This window comes from Ictidomys tridecemlineatus, chromosome 4 (genome assembly GCF_052094955.1).
Source record: "Ictidomys tridecemlineatus isolate mIctTri1 chromosome 4, mIctTri1.hap1, whole genome shotgun sequence".
NCBI lineage: Eukaryota > Metazoa > Chordata > Mammalia > Rodentia > Sciuridae > Ictidomys > Ictidomys tridecemlineatus.
In genome coordinates, this window is record NC_135480.1 from 11,676,883 (window position 1) to 11,703,848 (window position 26,966).

The window sequence follows — 26,966 nt, forward strand, 5'->3', positions numbered from 1 at the left end:
GAGGCCTGGTGGAAGGGGAGGAGAGGGGCTGGAGCAGGAGCAGGATTTATGTTTCGAAAATTAAATGAAAACTGGAGGCAGGGCAGGAGTAACTGTGGGTTCTAAGCAGGCGGCACAGACACTCTGCCTGGGGACCCCGCCCCAGGCCGGCTTTCTGATCACGCCTCGTCTTTTCATGGTGCTTGATTAGAAAGTGATACGCTAAAGGCTGCTCATGATCAGAGGTGTCACTGCCTCACTGCTCAAGGGGCTCTTCTGTCCCCCAGCAGGCCTGGCCCCTTTGGCTCAGGACACATGGGGGAGGACAGCAGGGGTGGTGTCTGGGACCCTCAGAAAACTGGCCTGTCCTGGACCAGGGTGGGGAGGGGCTGCCTGGGGAGAGCGGGGGAGGGACAAGGCCGAGCCCCTTCTTTGTGTGAAACTGGGGCAGGAATGGGGGAGATGGTGACATCATTCACAACTTTTTAAAACCTTTGTGGGACACAGATGTTCAGGCTGTAGCGGGCCTATTTATAGAAACATGTCAAAGGAAGAGCAAACCCACCTCTCCACAGAGACAGTTAACCCAGACCTTCCGAGGCTGCGCACGCGCTGCCGAGCCTTTTCCTTAGCCGGCCTGTGTGCCTGCCTGTGGCTCCTCATCCCAACCCCCTGTAATGGCCAGGCCAGGCCACGTGAGGAGGTGGACCTCAGGACCAGTTTCGGGGGTCTCCCCTGGGACTTAGCCGGGTTGGGTCAGCGAGCCCCCCTCTTCTCGTTGGAATCAAGCCCTTGGTGTTTCCATTTTCCACTCACCTTCATAGAGTCAGACCATGTGACATTAGATAAACACACACAGCAGCACGGTTAGGAAGGTGGGTGGCAGACGGGCAGCAGCTCCCACCCGCACCGACGACGACGTGGGTGATTCTGGGTGATTCAGATTGGGCGCAGGAGGGGACCTTGAGGTGTGTCTTGTGCGGAACAAAAGCGCCAGGCGTTTGAAAGGTGCTCCCAGGGACACGGAGGACTGCTCCTCCCGACCCATTTTCAAGCATTTATTGAGCATCTGCGGGGAGCCAGACTCTCCTTGGGGTGCTGGGGTGCTGGGGTGCAGAGGGGAGGCAACAGCCCCTGCCTGATGGAGGTGCGTTCCCATCTGCTTCCTGTTTCTGTACAGTCCCCTTCCTTGGGATGCGAAAATCAGTCACTCCGGCACCAAGACCCTCAATTATTGTTCAGCCAATATCTACTGACGGGGGCAGCCACAGGGGGGTCAGCACCATGTCTTACCCCCCACCCCGGGCATCCCTGGAGATGAGCAGAGAACGTGGCCTGTAGTAGGTGCTCAAGAAACACTGGTTAGGTTGTTTTGAAAAGACATGGGGTGGGGGGGGGTTACAGTTCAAGAAAAGAGAGGACAGGAGGATCCCCGGGGGTGGGACATCAGTGTGAACTCGTGTCCACCTTAACGGAGACTCACAGCTTAGGAGCAGCCACACGCAGCACCCAGGTCCCATTTTCTGATATTCCCCATCTAAAGGAAGCAGCGCTCCTTGGGAAAGTGGGGCTGATTCTAAGGCTGCAGCAGGGGGTGGGCCAGATGAGCCTGAGCGTCTTTTTATTTCCCCCTCAATACTTTTATGATAGTAAAACACATATAACATAAAATGTACCTGTTCTTAAGCATATAGTTCAGTGATCGTAAATGTATTTCTAATGTTTTGTGACCATCTACACCTACTGCAGCACACCACCTCTACCATACTCCCCATACCTGCCTCTGCACCCACCCTCCTTCCCCGGCACCTGCCACCCACCGCTCTACTTTCTGTCTTTGTGATTTGCCTAAAAATGGAACTGTAGGGTATTTGTCTTTTTGTGCCTAGTCTGTTTCTCTGAGGATAAGGTCTTCAAGGTTCATCCACATCCCAGCAAGAGTCAGAATTCCCTTCCTTTTAAGATGGGTGTGGCAGTGCGCATCTAGGATCCCTAATCCCAGCTACTCTGGAGGCTGAGGCAGGAGGATCACAAGTTTGAGGCCAGCCTGGGCAATTTGATGAGACCCAGTTTCAAAAACAACAACAATGAAACCCTTCCTTTATTAAAGCCTTGGAACATTTAATAGGACCAGAAAATAAGGAGGACATGCTCAAGACAAACCCAGGAGGACAGGATGTGAGACTGTCGCATGGGGCCAATGGAAATTGCTCACTATGGCCGAAACGGGAGAAACGGAGCAATAAAATAAAATGTATTGGGCTACAGTCCAGAGTAAACACTACTGGGCTCGGCTGATGTATATATAAATAATTGAACAGATAGAGGAACAGAGGCAACCCCCCCCCCCGAGGAAATACTTCAAATATTTATGGAGAAGCTTTGCCCTTCAAGGGGTGGAGTGCAGTTCCCCACTCCTTAGGGTGGGCTGTGCACCCTGGGCTCCTTCCAGAGGGTTCAGTATGGTACAGTGGGTGGGGGCGGGGGGAGAGTGACCACAGTGGACAAGCATGGCCCTGGCCAGGAGGTGACCGGTCTCATTCACCTGCACACCTCATGGGTTAGAAGTCGGGACAATGGCTCTTCACCTCCAGGGTCCCCCTCCTGCCCCAGGACCTCCGTCAGAGTGTGAGTGACAAAAATATCAGGCAAGTCAGGCTGTCTTTATTCCTGATGGTGATGGTGGCTTTGAGAAGTTAGCAGTCTGGCGCTGGGGAGGAAGGGCCTGCAGGCAGCAGGGACAACAGGAATCCCAGCAGGAGCTTAAAGGACCCGCGACCCTGGGGATGGTTTTCCTGGGGCTGGTTTTCCTGGGGCTGGTTTTCCTGGGGATGGTTTTCCTGGGGATGGTTTTCCTGGGGATGGTTTTCCTGGGGTGAAGAGGCGGGGCCGGTCCTGCCACTCATCCCCCCACTGACGATGCTCTCTTTCCTCCCCAGCTCTGAGCTGCTCCCGCTGCCTCAGTTCCCGGGGTCCCTGCCAGCTCTGCGGCCACCACCCTGGACGCCTGGGCCCTGGGAACACTGGGATTCAGAGGGGCCTGCCCTGTCCTTCCACCTTCCACCCAGGACCGCCGGGCTGTGAGCTTCCTGGGGACGAGGACCTGTCCTCTGGCACCAGGGCGTCCCAGTGGAACCGGTCCTGAGGGTGCCATTAGACTTTCATGGAATCCATGTTCTGGAACTCAAGGACACGGGACTCTACACAGTGGGAAGCAATGTCCTTTTTAACTCGGTGCCTGTCTTCTCATGACAGCTAGGAGACACTCCAGGTGCGGGTGAGCACATCTTCCCTCCTCTCCCTCTCGGCTGTTTTGGCGTATGGCCAGGAAGGGGAAGACAAATGTATCCAGCAAGAGTACCGGTGTTGCTTTATTTTAGAATCATTTTCAATTTATCGCAGAAGATAACAGTTTTCCACTTGCAATAGCAACACAAGTGTCCTTTGAATTGGTTTTATCTATCTATCTATCTATCTATCTGGCACTGGGTATTGAACTCAGGGGCACTCGACCACTGAGCCCATCCCCAGCCCTATTTTGTATTTTATGTAGAGACAGGGTCTCACTGAGCTGCTTAGCACCTTGCTTTTTGCTGAGGCTGGCTTTGAACTCATGAACCTCCTGCCTTAGCCTCCCGAGCTGCCGGGATTACAGGTGTACTCCACTGCATCCGGCAGGTTTTAAATTTTAATACAGTTTCAGATTAAAAAAAAAAAAAGTTTTAAGCATAATACAAAGAATTCTTAGATGCCTCCTTTCTCCCTCCCCTTCTTTCTCTTTCTGTGGTACTAGGGATTGAACCCAAGGACGCTTTACCACACAGCTATATCTCTAGACCTTTTTATATTTCATTTTGAGATAGGGTCTCCCTCAATTGCCCGGGCTGGCCTCGAACTTTTGACCCTCCTGCCTCAGTCTCTTGAGTCTCTGGGATTAGAGGTGAGAGCCACCATGCCTGGCTGTCCTGTCTCCTTGGCTCCTTTAGTCTGAAACAGTTCTTGAATCTTTGTATTTTGTGACGTCACCATGTTTGAACAGTACATGCCGATGTTTTGTAAAATGTCTGAAGATTCCTTTAAAAATAAATTTATGTTTAAAAAAAAATAAATTTTAAAAATAAAAAAAAAAATCTGTTTTAAAAGCAGCAGAAGGGGCCGTGAGTTTGGGAGCAGAGGGTGACTGTCATGATCTCGTGACAAAGAATGTCACTGTGCATTGGATGTTCAGGCAAGTTGGGGGGTTGCTGACCCCGAGTAACTTCAGTATCTCTATTGGAAGAAAAACCACGTAACGAAAGAAGACACGGTCCAGGGCTGAGGCAATGAGTCGAGGACTGTCCCAGGCCTGGGTGGGGCTCACCTCACCCAGCAGAGGAGGGTGCTGGGCTCTCCCCTGGGTGCTGTTGGGGCCTGGGAGGAAGATGTGCTGGTGCAAGGTGGTGCCTGTAGGTCCCAGCTGCAGGTGCCGGATAACCTTGACAGAGAGGAAAGCCTGTCCAGGGGGCGGGGACAAGCGGGGACACCAGTGAGCTGGGACGAAGGGTGGGCTCTCGGGGTCATTATGGGGCAGGGGTCCATAGTCATCACCCCCACCCTTGAGAGTTCCCGCAGCCAAGGAGCCTCAACATGAGCACAGTGACCTGGCTACTGTGGCCTGGACTACCTCTCCCCAGGGCAGGTGGCCTGGGGACAGAGGCCATGGTGGTGGCCTTGCCTGGCTCTAGATCTCAGAAGGGCCCTCTTCCCCGACCCTCAGTGGCACTTGACCACTGAGTTACAGCCCAAGCTGTTTTAGTTGTATTTTTGAGAAAAGATCTCTAAGTGTCCAAGGCTGGCCTTCAGGTTACCATCCTCCTGCCTCAGCCTCCCGAGTCACTGGGATTACAGGCGTGTGCCACTGCACCAGGCTCAGCGGGCCCTCTGAAGGGCTTGAGAGTCCTGCCAGAGGGTGAGCTTGAGCCTGGGTTCTCGTGGGGCCCTGCCAGGGACAGATCCCGTGCTGGGGCTGCAATTATTGGGGGCAGGTGCTCTCTGTCCTATGCTGTAGCACTTGCCCCACCTTTTCGGGTTATCCAGCAGGTGAGCAGGTGGGAGGAACGGGGGCCAAAACAGGAAGGGCAGAGCCAGCTGCAGGACCTTAGGGCACTGGGGAGCGGAGGGTGACTGTCATGGTCACATGGCAAAGGAAGTCTCTGTGTCTTCGACATTCAGGAGAGTTGGGGGGCTGCTGATCCGTTATTTGAGGGTCTCCTGTTGGATGAGAGCCACCTGGACCCACCTGGATGTCAGGAGCAGAGGCTTGGAGCAGGGTCAGGGCGATGGATTCTGGAAGAGGGAACTGGGTGGCCCTGGGCGAGTGTGGACGTGGGTCATTTTCCTTCTCCAGCTGTGTGGGGGGTCAAGGTGTGGGCAGTGAGGCCAGCCAGGCTCCAGGGCAGGGCACTCGGAGGCAGGGGAATGCTCCTGAGCTGGTCCTTCAGGACCAAATACTTCTCAGCAGGGTCCCTGCCCCAGGGCACAGGTGCCTACTCCTTTGACTCAGGGGGGTGGCCATCTGGAGGTGTGGTGGCCTGGAAAGGGAGAGCAGGACTGGCTGCCATCCTGGGGGGCTGGATTCCCTCCCCAGGAAAGCACCCCCACCCACTCCTGCCCATCTCGCCCCCACCCTGCGGCCACTTCTCCTGCTCAGACACAGGTGGGGGTGGACACAGGGGGTGGACAGAGGTGGGGGTGGACAGAGGTGGGGGTGGACAGAGGTGGGGGTGGACATGGGGGGGTGGACCCAGGGGGTGGACACAGGTGGGGGTGGACATGGGGGTGGACATGGGGGTGGACACGGGGAGGGTGGACCCAGGTGGGGGTGGACACAGATGGAGGTGGACATGGGGTGGACACAGGGGGTGGACACGGGGGTGGACACAGGTGGGGTGGACATGGGGCGTGGACATGGGGAAGGTGGACCCAGGTGGGGGTGGACATAGGGGGTGGACACAGGTGGGGGTGGACACAGGGCTTCCTCAGGCCCTGCTGCCCATCCTTTCCCTTGTCTGCTCGGATCCCCTTCTCTCCTCTCCCTCCCCCGCCCGTCTCTGCTGTCTTCCTTGGTTGCTATTTTGGTCCTTCCTCCATGATGATGGCGAGGGTGAGCCTCTTTTCATGTCAGGATGCAGAGCCCCGTCAAGCTGGTAAACAGCTGAAGGATGTGGTGGGAGATGAACTTTCCACTGAGGCAACTTTGAACTCAGCTCTCCCTTCATGGGGCTCCCCTGCGCGGCCCTGCTCTGGAGACCCTGTCCCATCCTCAGCAGGCCAGGTGGCCCAGAGGGGCCCCCTGAGCGGCCACGCAGGTGCCCATCTCCTCTGCCCACCCCCAGAGCTGTCCAGGGAGTCTCTGAGAGGAAGAGGAAACCACAGGTGGGGGATGGGGAGGGGGTGGAGCGCGGCAGGTGTACCTCGCAGGTGAGGTCTCCAGGGACAGGGATGGGTACCAGCAGGACGGGGAAGGGGAGCCCGGGCCTGGGCTCTCCCCCCATCCCCCAGAGCTCCTGGGGCTCTCCAGGCATCTGGGGGTGCAGGGGAACCACGGGGCCTGCGGCAGGGCACATGGCACATAGAAGGCAGCTGCTGCTGTTAATGTCACCGCCATCCCCTCCCCCGGGGGCTGGAGGCTGCATGCTGGGAAGTCATCTGTCTCTGCTCTGCATCCTGGGAACCTTCACTGACCCGTCCCTCATCTCATCCCCAGTCCTGGCCACCTGTGCCCCATGGCCACCTGTGCTCCTTGGCCACCTGTGCTCCGTGGCCACCTCCAATCTGGTCTCTGTTCCTCAGGCTCCTGCCCCTCCCACTGCTTCATGACAGGAGCTTTGTCCTAGCAGGTCACTCCCCTGCCCCAGAAACTGCTCGTCACCCCCCTGTGCCCGGGTCCTTCTCTCCCGTGCCCTTTCTCCCGGACTCCAGCAATGAGCACCATCCTGTGTCACAGAGGGAGTTCCTGAGATGGGGACCTCATCTGAGGACCTCGGGATGAGTGGGTTCCATGACAAATGTCACGGAGGCAAGTTTGAGGACGTGCCAGTCGGGAGCCAGAGGTTCACCCAGAGAAGCGGAGGTGCTGGATGGGAGCGCGGCCACCTGAGCGCCAAAGCCCCCGGCCCACCCCAGCTCTTCTGTGAAAGGAGACTCGGGGAGGGAGGGTCCCGGGAGGCACGAGGGGTCGGTGGTCACAAGATGGTTTATGGTGTCCTCGCAGTTCTCAGGATCCCTGATTGATGTCCCCCAGAAATTCGGGAGTGACGGGCTGGAGGAGAGATGTGTATGGGAAGAAAGGTGTCAGGACTGTCTCACGATGCTGCTAGGTTGACGTGAGAGTCCCTGAGAACGTCCTTCACGCTCCATCCGGCAAACTCCGCGCACCCTTCAATGGCCTGCCAGTGTCCCCCCTTCGGTCACACCTTCCCCCAACGAACCCTGCCCAGGCAGCGGCTTCTCCTCTGACTGCACAACCTCCGGCGCCACGTGGCGGAGCCCCGTCTGCTGCGGAGGTCCTACGGCCTTGAGCGGCACGTGGGGTGGACCTTGAACATGTGGACATTACTCTTCAGGATCCGGAGGAAGTTCTCTGAGCCTGAGTGTGTGGACAGAACCCCGTTTTTAATAGGAAAGAGGGACAGCAGAGGTGGCAGGCCTGTTTGTTTGCATCAGCCGATGCATTCGCTGGGGTGAGGTGGGGCAGGGGAAGGGGAGGGTAGGGAGGAGGTGAGGAGGAGAGCATCCTGCCGTGGGTCCTTGGTGTTGCAGATTTGAGCCCCTTAGGAGTATTCCACTTAAAAAGGGGGAGGGAGGGACGGCAGGCGAGGAGAGAGGAGAGACAGGGCAGCAGGCTCCACGGGGAGGAGTGGTGTCCTCCGCGGCTCTTTTCTTTTTGCTGCTGAGCAGACACTGAAGTCTGTGTGGGTTAAACGTGCCCATGATGCACCCTCACTATGCCATGCAGTGTTTCACATTTGGGTTTCCGAACTAGGTAGAAAAGGGATGCTTCCCACCAAGCTGTGTGGCTTCTGGCTAGTTGCTTAACTTCTCTGGGACTCAGTTGACTTATTTATAAAGAGAGGAGATGATACCTTCTCAGAGTGCACCATGCGGCTGTGCTATTGGTAGACAGATAGGCCAAATAGATAGGCCGGGGCTCTGGCTGGGCCCCTCAGCATGGCTCTAATGCCACAGGGACAGGAACAAGTTTCCACCAGAAGAGGCAAAGTCAATGCTCAGCTTCTGAAGTTAGATGTCCTGTATTAAAATCCCAATGGCCCACTCTTGAGCTGTGTGACCTTGGGAGTTTCACTTACCCCCTCTGAGCCTTAGTTCTATGGCTTTCAAAACAGGGTTGGTATAAGAATCGACTGTCCCCAGCCTCAGCTCTTGCAGTCTTGAGCTCATCACTCCCGCCGGCTTGGAACGCCTCCCTCTCAGCTTGGGTCACTACTGCCCGTTCGTTCGGCCTGCAGGACCAGCTCAGGCATCCCTCCCAGGGTGACCCTTTCAGGATGGCCTCCCCCAGCTCCAGCAGGACCAGTGCTTCCCCAGATCCTCCTTCTCTCCCTGGACCAGCAGGGCTGTGAGCTCACAGCTGGGATATTGTCCATCCCCACAGCAGGGATCCACCCGCCACGTTCACGTAACCTGAACCTGTGCCCCAGGCGGCCGAGGGCATCGGGGTTCACTTAGGAAAGTAGGTGGTCCACCAGGGAGAGCGGGCCAGGTCCAGAGGGGGGCGCGCAGGGGCCGTTGAGGCTCACAGAGGGACAGTTGCTAGGGTGGACTGGAAGTGAGCCCGGACGGAGCTGCATAGCTGTTTTTCCGGCACTTGCCTGGTGCCCTCATGTTCTAAGGGCACGGGTCAAGGTCAGGGCCAAGGGCTTGCCGCTCAGGAGTGGCCACGGTTTGTGGGCGTGCTCTGCATTTCAGAGGTTCCCTGGTGTTTCCTGATTTTAACACTTTGGGGGCACCTCCTTGGAGACTCAGTCTGTCCCTCTAGTCCCAAATTCCTATCTCATCCTCTTCCGTAGGCCTTGTGGTCACCCTCTGGACCTCGGTTCCCTTACCCCGCCTCAGCCTGTGTCCCCAGACTGTCGAGGGAGTGGAGTGTCAGGGGACAAGTGTCAGCGTTTCTCCTTCTCTGGCCCTGTGTGCCTGGGGGTGTCCCTGCTGAGGCGGGCAGCTCTGGCGAGGTGGGAGAAGTGGACCTGAAGGTTTCTGAGGTCCTTCTGAGGGTGGGGACAGGGCAGAACTGGGACTCCGCTCTTAACTCAGTGACAAGTCCCTCGGCCTCCAAACCTCAGCGTGTCTCTCTTTCCCTCCCCTTCCTCCTTCTAAGGAGGTCTCTCGCTCATCCTCTTGGTCTACCAATGAGAGGGGACACTCATTCTCAAACCTCTGACCCTCTCCACCACCTGGAGTGGCGCTCTCCTGCCGTGCACACCCTACAGACAAATGTACAGCAAGGAGACACTCAGAGATGTTGTGTGGCTTGCCCGAGGACACACAGCCAGGAGAGGATGGAGCAGGGCATTGAACCCGGCTCCCGGGAGACCGGCCCCGCCCACCGCACCGTGGCTCCTCCCCTAGGAATCCCCCGCTGGCCCAGGGGGGCCCATCACAGGAAACCACATCCTGTGACGGTTGCCCTGGGGAGCGCCGGCCTTCTCTCCACCCCTGGGACTCAAACGGAAGGCAGGCCCCGCCCCGCTGCCCAGCGCGGGCACCCGTGGCCCTGGCCCCTCCATCCCCACTGAGTGGACAGAGGGCTGCAGTCCTGTCCCCACCAGCCCCGCTCCACCCCTCCTGGGCGGTGTGCAGTCCCTTGGCCTGGGGACGCAGGGGGGCTCTTTCAGCACAGCACCTGTGTCCCAAACATCCTCCACGGTGCCCTCACTCACATGTCCTCGTTGCTTAAATGGTTAACAGCTGCCTCTTGCTTGGCCCGCACCCAACACCCACTGAGCCGCGCCCACCCACGCGCAGAGCGCCCTCCCCTACACCCTTACCGTCACCCCAGAAGGTGTGCCTTGTGCCGGTGGCAGTGCCTCTGGACCCTGGGGCAGGCTCAGCTCACCCCATACACGGCAGCTGGGGGTACTGGGGGTGGGCGAGAGGGGGTTGGTGGCCCCTAAGCCAACGGCAGGCAGAGGTGGGGGACCAGTGTCCCGGCTCCCTTGCCCTTGGAGGAACAGTCCTAAGACCCGGTACTCAGCAGGGCACTTGCCCACAACATCAGCCTGTTCAAGAACACTTTCTCGGTCCTTCCCCGTCTTCCTCCCGCTCTTGCTGGTGTCCCCTGGACACTCCCTAGATAAAGGCCCCAGCTGGCCTCTCCTCATCTGCGGGGACCCCACGCACACACGCATGCTCCCACGCACATAGTTGGGCCTGGCCGAGGTCAAGGACTCTCACTCCTGGTTTCATTCAGCATTTCAGTTTAATCTCAGGATCATCAGCACAGGAGGCCAAAGGCCTGGCCCAGCCTCTCGAGGCTGCCTGGACACGTGGGGCTCTCAGCGTCTGGACACCGGGGCTTGGTGCAGTCTCTGGGCCCTTCCTGGAAATCATCTCTGTTCCCCTCCCCCGATGGGGACTGGGTCCCAAGTTCTCATAAACCATAAGAAGCTCAGAATAAGGATCAGTGTCCAGGGATGGGCACAGCAGAAACGTCTGGGTCCGTGGTAGTCTCAGAGGCAGGACTGGCCCCAGGCCCTGGCTCTTAGGTGGGACGCATGGTCATCCTGCTTGCTGACAGCTGGCCGCGCAGTGCAGTGACCACAGCGAGTGAGGGCCTGGCTCAGCCAGTGTGTGTGGCTGGCACCCACCTCTCAGGGTGCTGTGCTCAGCCATCCCAGTCCAGGGCCTCTGTGGGTGGCATCAGGATGAGCCCTTTCTGCCACTCTTAGTACCTCTGAGCTACCTGAGGCTCAGGAAATCATGCCCCGACACCCAAGGGTAGGATCACCCAGCACCACCCTCCAGAGCTGCGGAGAGATGGCCCAAGCCCTGCTTGTTCACCCTGAGAGGGAGCCCATGCTCCGGGGCCGCCCCCATTGGGGCTGCTGTTTGAGGTTGTGTGGGCCGTCTGCTGGATGGACGGGATGGACGGAGACTGCGGGGCTCAGGGACATTCCCTCCACCTCCCCAGGGAAGGCCTTGACCCCTGGCATTGATGGAAGGCAGGGAGAGGGGAGCAGGAGGGCAGAGCGGGGCCCTCCCTGGAGCCGGGCTGGACCCAGGCTAGGCAGCTCCGATGTCGTCATAGTCTTCCTGGTCGGTGGAGTCCCGATGGGGGTTGTGGGTCCCTGTGGGGACAGGCAGGAGGTCCAGTCACTGCCCTGCTGCCCCACAGGACGGAGTGAGCAGGTCTGGACCCGCGTCCTCACTGCACCTCGGGGCCAGGGTTCGGCCGAGGGCAGAGCCTTGCCTGTCGATTGAGGCTGGGGTCCAGGCAGGCTGCGCCCAGGGCCGACCTGCTGCTTCTGCCTGAATCCCGGCCCCAAAAGGAGCTCACTCACAAGCCTCTTGCTCACTGCGGATCAGCACCCCTCTCCTTCCCCCGCCTTCCTCCCTTTCCCCCTTGGGCTGATGGGTCCAGTGAATCCAGAGCCCGCCCCACCCAACTCATTCACTCCCAGTCTCTCTCCGTCCCCTCTCCCAGGGTCCCTCCCCCTGCCCAGCACCTGGGCACTCCAGCTGTTCCACCAAGGGGAGCTGTTCCACCGAGGGGAGCTGAAGTGGCGGCTGGAAGTTCTGGTACCACTCTCCGCCAGATGAGGTGCTGGAACTGTCGTCAACCGAGGGCCCTGCTGGGACCCACAGGACCAGTGACCCTCTGCCAAGACACAGCCAGCTTCTGAACTGCTGGAGCTGGAAGGCCCTCCGGAGTACCAAGACCCCAGTGTGACAAGTAAGGAAATGAAGGCCCAGAGTGAGGAGGACACTTGTCCAAGGTAACACAGCAAATCGCTGCTGATCTGGAACTGGAATCCTGAACTTGGCCTGGCTCAGGGCTCCCACTCTATGCTTCCTCTAGCCAGGCTGGCTACAGGATGCAAGACAGGGGGACACACAGCTACCTGCAAAAGTTGCCTGGGACCCAGCAAGCTCCAAGTTGGGGGGCTGCTCCTGGAAGGGGCTCCTCTCTGAAGAAAACCCCCGGGGGTCCCACGGAGGCGGCTTGGTGCTGGGGCTGTTGCAGTAATCCTCCCCAGAAGATGTGCTGGACCCACTGTTGATCCTTGGGTGAAACTGGGGGACCAGAGAGGGACGGTCTGCAATGTGGTGTGCGGGGATGGCTGCTGGGACGACGTGGGGAACATGCAGCTCCTCAGCCCCTGCGTCGGTAGAGAGAGAATGATGAGGAAAGAGGAAGCAACCTACTAAGAGGGCCTTAAGTGAGACTCCAGAAAGAACTTACTGCCTATAGGAATGGTTAAAGTCAGGGCCCCTCCACGGAGGGAGGTTGCTGCCGGTGTGTCTCAAGCTGAGCTCTGCTCCTGAGGCTGAGGCCAGGTCGGCGTCCCACCCACCACCTCACCACGACCCCCACCCAGACTCACCTTCCTCTAAAGGGGGCATCTGGAACCTGCTCTGCTGGGCCTCCTCCTCCGTGACCCGGTGCCTCTGGGAATCTGCAAAAAGCAGAGGTGGCAGTGGGGAGGGGTAAGGCTCACCCCCCTGTCTCGGGGCCTGGGAGGAGGCTGCGGTTCTCTGGGGGGACACCACGGGGAGAGGGGGGTCGGCCTTTCCTGCAGGGCTCCAGCCCCCGCCCTGGTCCAGGCCGACTGCTGACCTCAGTCCAGGGCCGGAGCCAGCCCGGAGACAGGCGGCTTCTGGCCCGAGTGCCCTGCACCTCCCACCACTTAGGGAAAAGTCGAGCCTGGGTTTCCTCCTGGGACCTGGTGGCTCCAGAAACGGACTGATGGGGCCCTGGGAGGAACCTGTCCCCAGCAGAAGCCATGGGCTAGGATCCTGTCACAGACCCTGGGGCACCTTCTGTTTCACAGTGAGACAGACGGACGGATGGAGGTCCAGTCTTAAGCACCCAGGACAGGAGCCAGTCCTGGAACCCAGCACCACTGACTTTAGTCCCAGTGTCACAGGATTTGGGACTCCGTGTGTGCCCTATGTGCCTGAGCTCAGAGTCCCGGGTCCTGAGGACTCGTTCCTGGGGCTCCCAGACGTGGCACCTCCCACCCCTTCCCTGGAGGCCAAGCCAGCAGGCGGGTGGGGCTGGCTGCCTGCTCCCCTGCCGCCTTCTCCCTCTGGCCTGGGTCTGGACACATGCTGGCCAGGTGGTGGCCAGTGCCTGCCTGTCTTGCAGCCCGCAGTCTCAGCCTGGGCACAGAGGCTGCAACTCCTTGCTTTTCCTGTAGGCTGCCATGTGAACGTGGCCAAGGGGACAGTGGGGACAGGAGTGACGTCTTAGGGACTGCAGAGCAGCTAGAAAGCCGCCCACTTCTCAGGGCCCTGTCCTACGGGGGTCTCTGTCGCACACAGACAAACTCCCATTGCAACTCAGCAGCAGAAGCGAGTCTGGCTGGGAATGTCTAACAGGCTTCCAGGTGACTCTTCAAGACCTGCGGGGTCCTCTGGTCCACCCACCCCCAGCACCACCTTGGCCCTGCGGTGGGGGCCATTTTCTCTGAATCCCAGCAGGCAGGGGAGGAGCCGGAGCAGGCAGGACCGTGGAGGGTCACAGAGAGGGTGAGGGGCCAGGCAGGCCAGAGGGGCATCCCAGCGTCCCCCGCCTGCACCTCCCACTCCTCACACAGACGGCCCCTCGGGGGAATGTCCAGGGCCTGGTTGTGGCGTTGAGACCCTGCGTGGCCAGAGACAGGGGTGGGAGTCAAGTCCCTCCGGGGTCACAGGCACTGAAAACCTGAGCGCAGGGCCACTGGCAGTCACTCGGGTGGGTGACGAGGGCCGTTCTGCCCAGCCAGGCCGGTTGAGGGTCCCAGATCAGCCGGGGCTTCTCCCGAGGCGGCCAGGTGGCCCTGCACTCACTGTAGAAGGTGGTCAGGGCCACGGGAGGCTGGGAGCTGAAGTCATAGTGCTCATAGTCGGAGTCCGAGCTGGAGTCCGAGTCCTCGGGGGGCGGGACCCGGACTTGGATGGGCAGCTTGGGAACTGGGGAGAGAACAGAGCAGGGCCGGGGGTGGAGGACAGGCCATGCGGTGGGCAGGAGGACATGGGGGTGCCCAGAGCATGGGTGGCAGGAAGAGCGCCAGGTGGTCCATCTTGTACAGGACCCTCCACCCCGATTGCCAAGGTCCTCCCCCATGTCAAATATGGAGAACGAAACGGCTTTAATTCATTTAGCTGATACCATGTGCCAGGCACTATTTTAACATATTTAACATGTACAAATATGAGCTCATTTAACCTTCATAATAATAACTCAGCAAAATAGGGACATTATCAACCCCATTTTATAGCTGAAGAAACTGAGGCACAGAGAGGTTCTCCCCCTGCCCAGGGAAGCAGGCTACCTGGTTCTAAATTATAGGTGGTACTATTCCATGGGCTCAGCGGGTGCCACGCTCTATTATAGCCTTTTCTCAAATACATGGATACTGCGTGCAAATCATCTTCCTAATGTGTGGTTGAGTTTTCTATTGCTTTCCATGGCAAATTAAGGTGATTGGATCTGCTCAGAATGCAAATGATTCAACTCAAACTCCTGGGCAAGCCTTTCAAGGGGTAATTGATCCAATTAATCGAGACAACTGATCCGATCGTCTTTAGTCAGAAAATATGAAATAAAATCATGTCCCCGGAGAATCTAGATGGGGCTCTGCAGGGCAGCTGCTGGGGCAGGATCGTGCAGGAGGCGCCAGGATCACAAAGGGACGAACCAATTAGTAGAGCAGAGGTTCCCTCTGAGAACCACAATCCCAAGTGTCCGTGGCCCACGTTTATCCAGAACTGGAAAGCCTGGAGTCCCAGGAGGACTGGACTGGCATGTCATCTGTCCTCCAAGCCAGAGAGGGACTTGACCTGCCCAGGTCTCCTCCCAGCCAGGTCCTGCTTAGACCTGGGTGGTACCGACCTTCCAGAAAGTCGACCCTTCCTGTCCCCGCCCCACCAGGTGGGTGACAGCCTACCTTCTTCTTTGGGGATGGTGATGGGGACCGCTTGGTAGCTATTGCTCCCTGCTGGGATGGTGGTGGGAAGGTGCTGCTGGTTCGCTGGAGCAGGGAGGGCTGAGGGAGGGCGGGCAGAGAGTCTACACGTCATTTTTTGCCCTCTCTGTCTTCCAGGTTCTGGTCTCAGTGAGACACCTCCTCCTCATGCTCCCTGCACACCCCAGTACAGAGGCACACACACCTGTACGCAGGCACACACACACCCGCACACACCCGTGCACGCGCACACACACACACACACACACACACACACACACACACACCCATCTGGTCTGCCGCTTCCTCTAGGCATGCTGGGAAAATCCTTCCCATCACCAGGAGGAGCTCCCCAGGGGCGGGTCTGGGTGGCCATTGCTGGATCATGCCACTCCTGCTGGGGTCCCTCGGAGGCTCCTGTGCCCCTGGGAGGGCCACACTTGCTGTGCCCTGCTGCGAGCCACCTACCGTATTTCCCTTTAACTCTCAAGAGGATGACAGCCATGCAGATAAGGGAGACCAGGAGGAGAACTGCCAGGAGGATGCAGGGGATGAGGAGCGTCAGCTCCCGGGACCCCCAGTCCTCCATCTTCACTGTCACAGACGACCCTAGAAATAAGGGCTCCATTCAGAGCGAGAAAGGAGTGGCCCAGGCGACTCTCCACCCTTCTGCCTGCCTCTTCGTTTTCCCCACAGCAGAGCCACCTCCCTTTCCACCTAACTTTCTCCTCCCTTTAAGTGCCTGGTATACAGTAGTTGCTCAATACATGCATGTTAATGAATAATTGACTCAATGAATTTATTGCCCAAAACTTTCCTCCGGTGACACTCTCTGCAAGACTTTGGTCCTTAGTCTTTGCTCAATAGACAATTAATTATTGAGCACCCACTGCGTACCAGGCACTGAATCCCGGGGATGGCAGTTAAGATACCAGTGTTAAAAGCCTCGGGAGGCTGTCTAGATCTCCTTAGGGCTCTCTAGAGGGAGATCAACAGAGATCCAATCCCACATAGTGAGACGTGTGCTGTGATGGAGGTAAGGACAGAGAACTTGGGGACATGAGGACCTACCAAGACCACCTTATTTTTTGTGGGGGCAACCAAGGCTGACTTCCTGGAGAGGTGACTGAGCCACCCCTGGCCGTGACCAAGCCACCAGGAAAGCTGGATCTACCTTCTGTGCCTGGGATTCACCTGCCCTCACTTCTCCCTCCCTGTGGGTCTGCTGCGTGGCAGTGGGGGCCAGGGTGGAAGCTGGGCTGGGGGGCTTCAGGGAGATGAGCTGATGGATCAGGGTCAGGGCTGTCCTGGGGGCATGGACCTGGGAGGCTGCTCTCTCTGCTCTTTAGGGGAGGCATGGCCCCCCCACCCTGACCTCGGGAAGAAACAGGAGTGCTGGGGATCCGCAGGTACCCCCCTGCAGCCTGTGCAGTTCCCAGCATCTCACTCCCTCCTGAGCCCCTCGCCCACCACCAGGGCCTCCAGCAGGACTGTGCCCCTCTGCTCTCTCCATGAGCCCTGTCTGGGGTGTCTGAGACGGTGAGGGGGACCCAGGCGGGAGAGGAAGGTACTCTGGGGTAGCCCTGGGCTGCCAGAGGCTGTCTGCCTGCACTAGATAATCATAAGAACGGCTGGCAGTGCTCCCCCAGTGCAGGCCCTGTGCTAGTGCTCGGTAAAAATCAATTCAGCATTAGGGGAGGCTAACTGTGATTATCACCCCCTGTGCTCAGGGATCTGAGGCAGAGAGGTTAAGAATTGCTCAGTGTCACACAGCTAGCAAGAGGAATAGCTGGGATTTGAACCCCAGGAGTCTGCTCTGATACCCCCCAAGCTGCACCCAGCTGGCAGACAGACCAAGCCTGGGTCTGTCATTAGAGCGGTGGGTGCCAGTCCCGGGCAACACCGCTGGCTGTCACTCAGCCTCTGAGCCTCACTTCTTCCTTCCTCCGTGCAAGGGTTAGGAGACGGCTCCCACTGAGCTGCCAGGAGGAGTACAGGCCTGGAAATAAGGGTGACGGGGCACTGGGTGCAGTGCCTGAAACCTGACCCACATCCTGGCTGGTACCTTCAGCAGCCTACCACCTGGCTGCTCCAGGAGTGCCCCCACTGGAGGGCATCAGGACTACAGGACCCCGGGGTCTCCAGCCCAGCAAGAGGTCACAGCAGTCGGGGAGGAGACTCCTGTGAACTGTGGGCTAGTTGTCAGGGAGGGGAGCACAGTGCCCAGAAAGGCAAGTGCATTGTGTGCGGGTGGGGGGACAAACCACCAATCCACCACCAGGCTCATGCACGCACACGCGCGCACGCTCACACACCACAGAGGCAACTGAGCTTCCAAAAGAAGCAGCACTCACCCATGGTGGCTGGCTGAACACTAGCAGGGACTTCAGGAGTAGAGATATTCTGCAATCTTCGAGAACCTGCCAGAAAGCACCACTCATTCATTCACTCAACACATTTCCTGAGCACCTCCTGTGTGCCAGGTCCTGTGTTAGAATCTGAACTAGACAGACAAGTGACCTGGAACAGGATGTGTTCCCATCGGGGACACATGGCTAAGGAAACTTGCCTCCCCCCACCCCCAGCAATAGGAGGATCATGAATTACACCCTGGGAAGGTGCTTTGGTCAGAATAGGGGCTGACGGAAGAATTATCCCTTCTTTATGTACAATCTGCTGCAGACCACAAATCCCTCTTCCATTCAGTCTTTAGTCAGTTGAGGGCTTCAGGGGATGGGACGCGTGTGTGTTAGCCTCATTACCATAATCTGCACTCCCGTGGAGCAGATCTGCCCACATAGGAGCGGAGATTACAAGGCCCCTTGACGGACATGACTGGTTTCCCAGCTACCACATGGAAGGCCTAGCAGCGCCCACGTATTCAGGAAACTGAAGCCACAGAGATTAAGGGACTGTTCAAAGCTTCCTGGCTGATACAAGGCAGAGCCAGAATCACACCGTGATCAAGTGTCTGAGCTCCAGAGGGTACCAACACCATGTTTCTTCAGGTGTCAATCTCACTTTTCATACTTATACCTTTGAAATTGGAAGATGGCCTTATTACCTTTTGACAGCATGTCAACAGTTGATTTCACATAAATAAAAAAACAAATGTTTTACTTTATGGTACGTAAGATGATGATACTGTGACTCATGATCAATATCATAGATTGGGTATGAGGCTAGACCCAAATGAGCTCCTGAGTGCTGGGCAATGCCCAGATGCTCTTGCAGCTATTATTACTGGGGTCTCCTAAGGTGACTTTCCCCATGATCACCAGCTCTGGGATGGCAAATTGGCTTCATTTCCCGAGCCAACTTGGAAAGTGTCCTTTCCTTCAGTGGAGACCACGGCTTAGCATGCAATAATGCCTTCATACACATTTGATTCACGATTCTGAGACTGAGCTGGGCACCTGCAGTAAAGAAAGTCCTGATTAACGACCCGTGTCTGCTTGCGCATGGTAAGGGAATGGTCCCTTCGGATCCAGTCTAAGCTGTGGCCCTTGGGCTGCAAGCCCTTAGGTACAGAGATTCAAGTGGCACTCCTAGCCCATCTGGTGGTGGAATGGGGTGCGCAGGGGGAGGGTACCTGAGCAGAGGACCCTGGCTGCCATTGACTGACTGCAGAGGTTGGAGTTGTTGAACCGCCAGGAGCAGTCAGAGAGGGTGGCCTCCTTTCCTTCACATGAGTAGTACATCCTGCCCGACAGGGAGTGGGGCAGGCCCTTGGGTTGCTCCACCGCGGTTCCACAGCCCAAGGCCCGGCACAGCACCGCGGCCTCTGAGGAGTACCACTCGCTGTCACACACGGTGCTCCAGACCCCTCGGAAGTACACCTCCACCTGCCCTTCACAGGGGTCGATGCCCCCCGTCAGGCGCCAGGACTGGTGCTCTATGGGGGGAGGGGCAGGGGGCAGAGTCAGGTCCAGATCCTCCAGGTGGAAACTCCAGGTCCCAGATGCGGAGAAGAACGCAGCCCTCCAGCCTCCAGATCTGGGGCTTCTCCCTCCTGTGTCTACGGTCCCCTCTCACCTGCCCCGCATCCGGCTGACCCCTGATGCTGCACTTTAGATCCTGGCTGCCCAAAGTGTGTCCCCCATTCTCGTGCATGTGAATAAGCAGCACTGGCCGGACCAGAACCTGGAGTCTCACCTGGACGGCCCAATAGCTCTTCAGAGGACTCCCTGCCTGCAGTCCCCCTTCCTGCTCCAAACCAGATGACCGACTCTCACCCCTGATGTCACCTCCCCCTGGCCTTGTCTGGGTCCCATCTCCCCTCCTGGACTGTGAGCAGGGCCCAGCTCTCCGGCACTAACCTGGGCACTGGGCCGAGGTGTTAGGGGTAACTAACTCCCTTCTGTGATGTGCCCACTGAGGACCCACTGACCTGAGCACACGGCGCCGGCGTCTTCCTTGTGGCCACAGTACTGGTCTCCTGGTAGCCCGGGGCAGTCCCACAGGTAGGCCTCAGTTCCTGAGCAGTTCACCTGGTCTCGGTGGATGGGCCCTTTGCCGGGGGTGAAGTGCAATCCTGGTAGGGCCTGGATGGCCCGGCCGCATTTAAGTTGCTGGCACACCACTTGGGCATCATCCAGGTCCCATGTGTCGTCGCACACTGTCCCCCATTTGCCATGCTCCAGCATCTCCACGCGGCCAGCGCAGGGGCTACCTCCATCCACCAACCGCAAATCGCGGGTCTCTGAGGGTGGGAGGGTTTGGGTGGAGGGGGCGGGGTCAGGAAGGGAGGGGCCAGAGGGTGTGGGCGGGGCGTGGGCCTGGGGAGAGGGCCTGCAAACCGGAGGGCAGGACTGGGAATCCCCTCTGGGCTGCCCACCCGTGGGCAGAGTTGCAGGCCAGGGGTCTGGGCCAGGGATCTGGGGCAGGGGAGCCGCAGCGCTAAGGGATCCTGTCTATAGAAAGAAGGGGTGTGAGGTGGCCCAGTAAGGAAAGCAACAGACCAGATTAGGATTTGGAACCCTAGGGGGACCAGTTGGTGACTTCGAGGACTAGCAAGGGAGGGGTTTGCTCAGATTTGGCTCCCTGCGGTTCTCCTCACGGGGTTCCAGAGCAAGGCCTGGGTCCAGTGTTTGGAGCGATGGGTGGTGACTGAGGGTATGGGTGGGCACACGCACCTGCACAGGTGAGCTGGGCCAGCCACCCGTCGCCGCTGCACGGGCGCTCCACCACCCGGCAGAACCGCCACTCAGCGCCGCTGCACAGGACTGCTGGCGCTAGGGCCTGCGTGACGTTCGGGGCCCGGCTGGTGTTCCCCGTGGGTGACTCAGGAGACACCTCCATAGTCGGAAGGACCCGCGGGGCAGCTGTCCCCGCCGCGCCGCAGCCCAGGGCGCGACACACAGCTTCGGAGGCGCTGCTGTCCCACAGCGCCCCGCACACGGGCTGCCAGGACTTCGCGAGCAGGACCTCCACTGTCCCGTTGCAGCGGCTGCTCCCGTTCACCAGGCGGACCCCCAGCGGCTCCCCTGGAAGTGTCAGATGCAAGATGGGACCTCTTTCAATTCAGCTGCAGTGACACTAACCCAGAGTGACCTTGGCCAACACCCCTCCTCCAGGGCTCTTGGCTTCAGCCTCCCAGTCTGCAAAATGGGGCCTGGCTAGGTCCCTCCCAAGTCCCTTCCCAGCCTGACCTTCTCTCTGGTTCTCTTTAGAGTCTGGAGGATGGCTCTAGTGCGATTCTAGAGGTTAGGAGGGTTAGGCCTGAGGTGACAGAGAACCAGACACCCAGTCCTACAAACATTTCTCCTTTGCCACTGTCTCTGGGGACACCCTTTGTCAAAGAAGGGCAAACTTCAGGTTCAGGGGCCCCGGCCCAGTGGGGGCCTTGTGTCCCCTCCCAGGGGACCCCTCGGCTACTCTGAAGGTACTGTCTTGAAGTTGGCCCCAGGACTGACACAGGGTTGGTCACACATGGAAGATAGACTGCTGCAGTGAAAGTTGGTCCTCCCACTCCAAAGCCCTTCCTTTGGGAACCACCTGCCCATTTTTGCCCAGGATTGTACCCCAGTGTGCTCCACACACAGTGTGCCCTTAATAAACATGTGCTAAGTAAATGCAAGGCTAATCTGGGGGCACCCCAGCACCCCAACCACGAGTGATTTAGCTTATTTTTGAAACAAAAAAAAAAATCCCCTGAAGGTGCTAAAAGCATGCCTTGCCCGTGCCTGCCACTTATTGGTGACTGTCCAAACACGGGAGACCTTAGATCTCACAGTGAGTCTAATGGTGGACTCCAGCCCTTGGGCCAGGAAGGAGTGGTGTTGTTGGAAATCAGGGATCTTCACCTAAAAGTCTGCTTGCCCCTTTTTCACTACCCCAAGAGTCCACCTGTTTGGTCTCAACAAGCTGACCACGGACTTCCCCCACCTCCCCCCAAGAATGTTTGCTCACCTGCCTCCAAAGCCTTGCTTTCTGCACTGCTGGTATTGAGCTGGCCTGTAGGGCCTGGAGACGGCAGACCTGCAAAGAACCAGCAGCAGCCGTGGTGGGTGTGTGAGCTCAGGCAGGGGGCAGAGATACCCGATGGTGGGTAGGGGTGGGGGTGGCACTTTCTGGAGCCTGTCTATATGAGATCTCTGGACAGAACGTGGTCCTTGGCACCAACTAAAAGATGTGGGGGGCGGAGGGCGGGGAGTAGAGCAGGGAAAAACCGTGGCCTTTGAGGCCAGACCCATCTGCTGGCTGTGTGACTGTGGATGGGTGGTTTCACCTATCTCTGCCAGTCCTGGTTTGTTGACAGTGACACTTAGGAAAGTATCATGAGGCTACAGTGAGACAATCTGGAAAATACTTGGCCTACGGCAGAAGCTGGGAAATGGGAGTGATTTAGGAAAAACATTCTTGTTTGGAGAATTTGAGAATTCTATACTAGACTTTAGGCAAATTGGCACATGCTGGCCTGGGAACCACAGACTCCAGGGTGCTTTTAGATACTGAGAAACTGACCTGGTGAAGGGTCTTTCCTACGTGAGGTCTTCACATACAGTCTCCATTTAGTTTTGACAAAGAAGCAAGGGAGGTAACAGCAGTCCCATTTTACAGATTCAGAAAGGGAGGCCCCAATGATAGAGGCCAGATAGAGTCCTCTCCTACCTCCAGAGCCACGATCCATTCTGCCCCAGGAGGCTGACCTCAGCATCTTCCTGGGCCTTTTGGCTCCTGTTGGGTTCAACCAATGGGGAGCCCCAACAAAGTAGGAAGGAAGGGAGGCGAGTGAAGTTGTGGCTTCTATTCCCCTTACTCTGGTCCCTTGAGCAGGCTGTCCCTTATCTGAAGGTCACGACTCCTCTCAAGGTGGTCACCTCTCCTCTGCCATCTCCTGGGTCTCCTAACCATTCTGGTCTTATCTTCTTGGGCCCTGGGAAATAAGACCTCAGCTGATCCTAGCTGCTGGCTACCACAGGACCTTTCGTAAGTGCTCCTTTTCCTTCTCCCTCCAAACTCCTGTATTTTGAGTGCGCTACCTGCTTCTTGCTGGGACCCTGACTGATACGTGCATGACCTGAGGCCACCAAAGTAGCAAGCAACAGAACCAGCATTTGAACTGTCCCCAAGGAGTTCATCCCACTCTGACCCAGAATGTTCTAGTTTGCAAGCCTGAGGGGAGGGCTGTGGCAGGGCCCACATGCTCACAGGTGAGCCCCTGTGCATTCCCTGTTTCTCACACACTTAAGTTTGGGCCATTACGATCTGGGCAGAATGACATGTGTCCACTTCCGGGCCAGTGCAGGGCAGAGGAGGCGAGCCTCCTTCATCTTGTGGGATATTAGATGCCCTGGGTTCCAGATGCACTAGGAGGTGGAGGGGATGTTGACCCAGGCTAGGTTTCGTATGAGAAGGAATAGAGCTCTGTTGGGCTATGAAGATCTGGGGCTCTAGTTGTTACCACAGTCTTGGGCATCTGGGCCTGGCCAGAAGCAGAAGCAGAAGGTTTGGGCATGCTACTGCACATTCTCAGGGCCTCACCTAGAACATCCCGTGGACCCACGCCCCATGGGCATGAGCATGCACATGCGCTCACACACACACCCAGCAGATACAGCCCTCCTGTGAGCGCTGTCGGGGCCACTCCATCACCCCGACAGGAAGTAATCAGGCTTTAATTGCCCTTCCTCACTAGCTCCCTGGTTGGCTGCCCAGCCTGAACCCTGAAGGGGAAATGGCTCAGAATTCAGAGCACAACTCTGCAGCGAATGTAATATTCAGAGCAATAATTTAGATGCCCACAAGTTGGGATTTCAGAATTCTGGTTCCCACAGCAACAGTCCCAGAGCTCCTGAGTAGCTTTCAATTATTCGTATATGTGCAGGAAGACGGGGACAGGAGATCGTGGCGCTGGCTACAGTGTGTGTATGTGTGTGCACACCCACATGGGTGAGCAGGAGGGACTGTGTGTGAGTAGAGGATATGGCTGTATGACCTTGTGTGTACTGGAACTCTAACTGAGTTCTGCTTTTCTCTCTGGGTGTGGAGGATCATTCTCTCATAAGTTAAGTCACCAAAGGGTTCTTCCAGACCAGAAAATCCAGGTGGGCAGGGCCCAAGGCTGGGTCAGCCCTGTGCCCTAGCGTGTGCTGTTTGTCGACTGACTGACCGAAGGGAAGAGAGAGCAGGCAGCTGCCAGTTTCGAGGACAGCTGTCTCCAAGGCAGTTGAGTGACATGGTTTTTACTCAGGCATTTTGGTTTTTGTGTCACAGGTATTTTACGGTCCCTGTTCCCAAGGCATGAGCCTGGCTTTGGTGTTCTCCGGTGCTATTGAAACAGCAAGCAAAAGCAACCTTGAGCTGCCCTTCCTTCCTGGCCTCTGCACACAGGACCACGGCGAGGTGGGCGCTTCTGGTCCCCGTTACCCGTCTTGCCTGGCCCTGAAGTTAACTAACCTCAAGTTAGTTCTATTTTTTTTAATGCATTAAATGTATTTGAAAAGAAACCTGTGGATTTGCTTTACTGCCTTAAGATACCTGGACATAACAATGTTCATAATTAGGTTTTTGAACGACAAAAAAAAATTGGAAATGGATGAAGATCCATCCGTAGGGGAACCTGTGGTTCCATTTCCAGTGTGGGGCCTCGTCAGCTCTTATAAAGGAAGACACAGACCCAGATCCCTTGGAGGGATTTTCACGTTGGGTCCGGGGGGAAAGCAAGACGCAGAGAGGAGAGTGAAGAAGAGAAGCAGTTTTTTAAAGGCCGTGCTTTGAAGAATCGCAGTGCTATGGCTTCGTGTATGCAGAATCAGTTACACGGGCTGACATGCAAAAATACTACCCAGACGTAAAGATGTGTTTTAGAGGGCTTGCTTAAAATAGATGGCGTTAAAATAAACAGAGCACAACTGAAACCATGTTAGAAGTGGCGTGGAACACCGTCATCCGCAAATAGACCAGTTCTTTGATAGAATCAGAAGGAACCGAGGATAATCACTGAATTTTCTTTACCACACGACGCACTGTCACTTAATGCTAAGTTCATTCACCGCCTAAAAGTTTCTGGTGTGTCCCTAGAAATCATCCTGAGTTGTGCCCTGTGTTTTAGAAAGTGACAGACCAAGAAGAGGAAAGGGTGGGGGAGGAGAAAGGAGCTGGGCCCCCCCCCCAGCCCAGGAAGGAGCAGCCCTTCAAGCCAGTGCCCAGCGGAAGCCCCTGAGCTGGACGGGACCCTGGGCGAGGGCAGCCTGAGGAAGACCCCGAGGGAAGGGGCAGCTCAAGGGACTGGGCACAGCAGGAGTGAGAGCACCGAAGAGCCTCCTGGTCCAGAGACGGAGGAGATGGGGCTCTGAGGTCTCCTGTTTCCCCCGGGCCCCTGGGATTTCCCGTGAGGGACTTGGGGAGAGAGGAGGTGTAGACACTGAAGAAAGCCCAGGCCCCCCTGGCCTTCCCAGTGCCAGCACACACTCCGGGGACAGATCCTCAGGTGTCTTGGGGGCACACAGGAACATTGCCGGGGACCACCAGCCACCGGGGGGAAGGTGAGTACCAGAAAGGAGGGTGGCACCATTGGATGCCCTGGGAAACAAGTAGGTGCACAATAAATGGTCGCCGAGGGGATGCAGGGGGAGGAGGCAGGGAGAGTGGAGGTGGGAGCTACAAAAAGAACGAGTGTGGGAAGTGTGGCATGTGTCACCTGCCAGAAGAGGAGATCCACGGAGAGCGTTTGTAAGTCCGTGCGTCAACGGCCTTTAACGACAGGAGCTGCAGCAAAACCAGGCCCTTTGGGTCCAATATTTCCATTTCTGAAACATCTCCCAAAGAAATGTCCCAAATACCCTTCCACAGAGATCAGAGTCCACACCTTGGAATTGGATGGTCTGAGATGCCTTTTCCCGTCTAATTGGCATGACTCAGGCAAATCACTGAAACCCTCTGAGTCTCAGGTCGTCCCTCTGTGAGCTGCCAATAAGAGGTACCCAGGAGGCCGGGCATGGTGGTGCACCCCAGTGATCCTAGCCCCTTGGGAGGTTGAAGCAGGAGGATTGCAAGTTTGAGGCCAGCCTCAGCAACTTAGTGAGACCCTTGTCTCAAAATCAAAAATAAAAAGGGCTGGGAATGGAGCTCCGTGGTCCCTGGGGTTTAATCTCGAGTACCCGCCCCCACAGAGGTGCACCCAGGTTGCAGGCTTGTGGTGAGGGTGAGACGAGATGACATTTAATCACTGCACGAGGGAGCACAGAGCTCTGAAGCACTTTGCTTTGGAGACAAAAGCTTCTGGCCGTGTTGTTTCTCATAGTAAAACAACAAAATCCAAAACAAGCCACCAAACAATAGCCCAGACCTGGAGATAAGAAAATTGTCTAAAAATGACTGGGGGATTGGTTAGGAAACAGCACATTAAAAATATTTGCTGAAAACTATAAAGAGTTCCTTTATTTTAGTACCCCGTGATTGAGCCCAGAAGTGCTTAACCACTGAGCCACATCCCAGCCCATGTTATTTATTTATTTATTTATTTATTTTGAGACAGATTGTTTAGGACCTTGCCAAGTTTCTGAGGCTGGTCTTGAACTTGTGATCCTCCTGAGCTGCTGGGATTACAGGTGAGTGCTCCCGTGCCTGGCTATAAACGGTTCTTAATGACATGGGAGAAAAGTTAACATCTAAATACAGATGGAGTATCGCTCATGAAAACTTTGGTGTCCAAATTGAGATGTACTTCACTGGTAAAATCCACCCTGTGTTGTAAAGATTGAGTGAGGAAAAAAAAAAAATGTAAAAATGGTTCGCTAGTAATTGTTTCCCAGGTAGCATGTTGAAATGGCAATATTTTTGATATATTGGGGTAAGTAAAGTTATCTATTACCTTAACATTTAATTAACAGCCTCTGCTGACCTGGAGACCACCATCATCTCAGGTAGGCAGACCAGTCTTTTGTGTCTTCAGCAAGGAGGCAAAGGCTGTGAGCACCCTGGCGGGCCTGCCCCCCAATGCCCCGGCTCTGGCTGGTTCAGGAAGCAGTCCCCAAACACCTGCCTGCCCTTGGCCCCGAGTTGCAGTGGGTGGCCAGCTACACCAACGTTCCCAGGACGTTCGAGAGGCAACCAGAGGTGCCTAGTATTCTATTTCCCACCCCCCTGATGGGAACAGTGACCTACTTCTTATCCCAAGTCCAAGATGCAGATGAGAGAAGGACGTTGTGAGGCTCCCCATGTTCTGATAGGGAAAAGGGAGACCCCAAGACACAGACCCGCTCAGCAGTGACAGCTGGCATCTAGACAGTCATTTTACCCACCCAACCCTTTAAAAATGACTTTAGAGGAATGAACCCATGTAATTCTCCTAGTCAGTCTATCAGGTGGGGAAAC

General features: G+C 56.9%; 1 protein-coding gene and 1 long non-coding RNA gene across 5 annotated transcripts in view; one reads left to right on the plus strand and one right to left on the minus strand.

Moving 5' to 3' along the window:
• Positions 1 to 4,124, plus strand: part of LOC144377012 (uncharacterized) — a 50,782-nt gene extending 46,658 nt beyond the window's left edge. The window contains exon 2 of the long non-coding RNA XR_013437488.1: positions 2,919 to 4,124. This is a non-coding gene — a long non-coding RNA (uncharacterized LOC144377012). The remainder of the gene's footprint in view (positions 1 to 2,918) is intronic.
• Positions 4,125 to 10,437: 6,313 nt separating this feature from the next.
• Cd6 (CD6 molecule) overlaps positions 10,438 to 26,966 on the minus strand; it is a 37,418-nt gene continuing 20,889 nt past the window's right edge. The window contains exons 2-13 of one of the 4 annotated variants that reach the window (XM_078045931.1): positions 21,558 to 21,626; positions 20,282 to 20,632; positions 19,537 to 19,848; positions 18,739 to 19,041; positions 17,501 to 17,566; positions 15,615 to 15,755; positions 15,129 to 15,227; positions 14,029 to 14,151; positions 12,582 to 12,653; positions 12,099 to 12,356; positions 11,703 to 11,825; positions 10,438 to 11,324 (exon numbers count right to left, since the gene is read on the minus strand). In XM_078045931.1, the coding sequence (XP_077902057.1) occupies positions 11,260 to 11,324; positions 11,703 to 11,825; positions 12,099 to 12,356; positions 12,582 to 12,653; positions 14,029 to 14,151; positions 15,129 to 15,227; positions 15,615 to 15,755; positions 17,501 to 17,566; positions 18,739 to 19,041; positions 19,537 to 19,848; positions 20,282 to 20,632; positions 21,558 to 21,626 (1,982 nt within the window). In that variant the 3' untranslated portion in view covers positions 10,438 to 11,259. Of the gene's footprint in view, positions 11,325 to 11,702; positions 11,829 to 12,098; positions 12,357 to 12,581; positions 12,654 to 14,028; positions 14,152 to 15,128; positions 15,228 to 15,614; positions 15,756 to 17,500; positions 17,567 to 18,738; positions 19,042 to 19,536; positions 19,849 to 20,281; positions 20,633 to 21,557; positions 21,627 to 26,966 lie in introns of all 4 variants that reach the window. The other 3 variants (XM_078045930.1, XM_078045933.1, XM_078045932.1) reach the window with 3 other exon arrangements.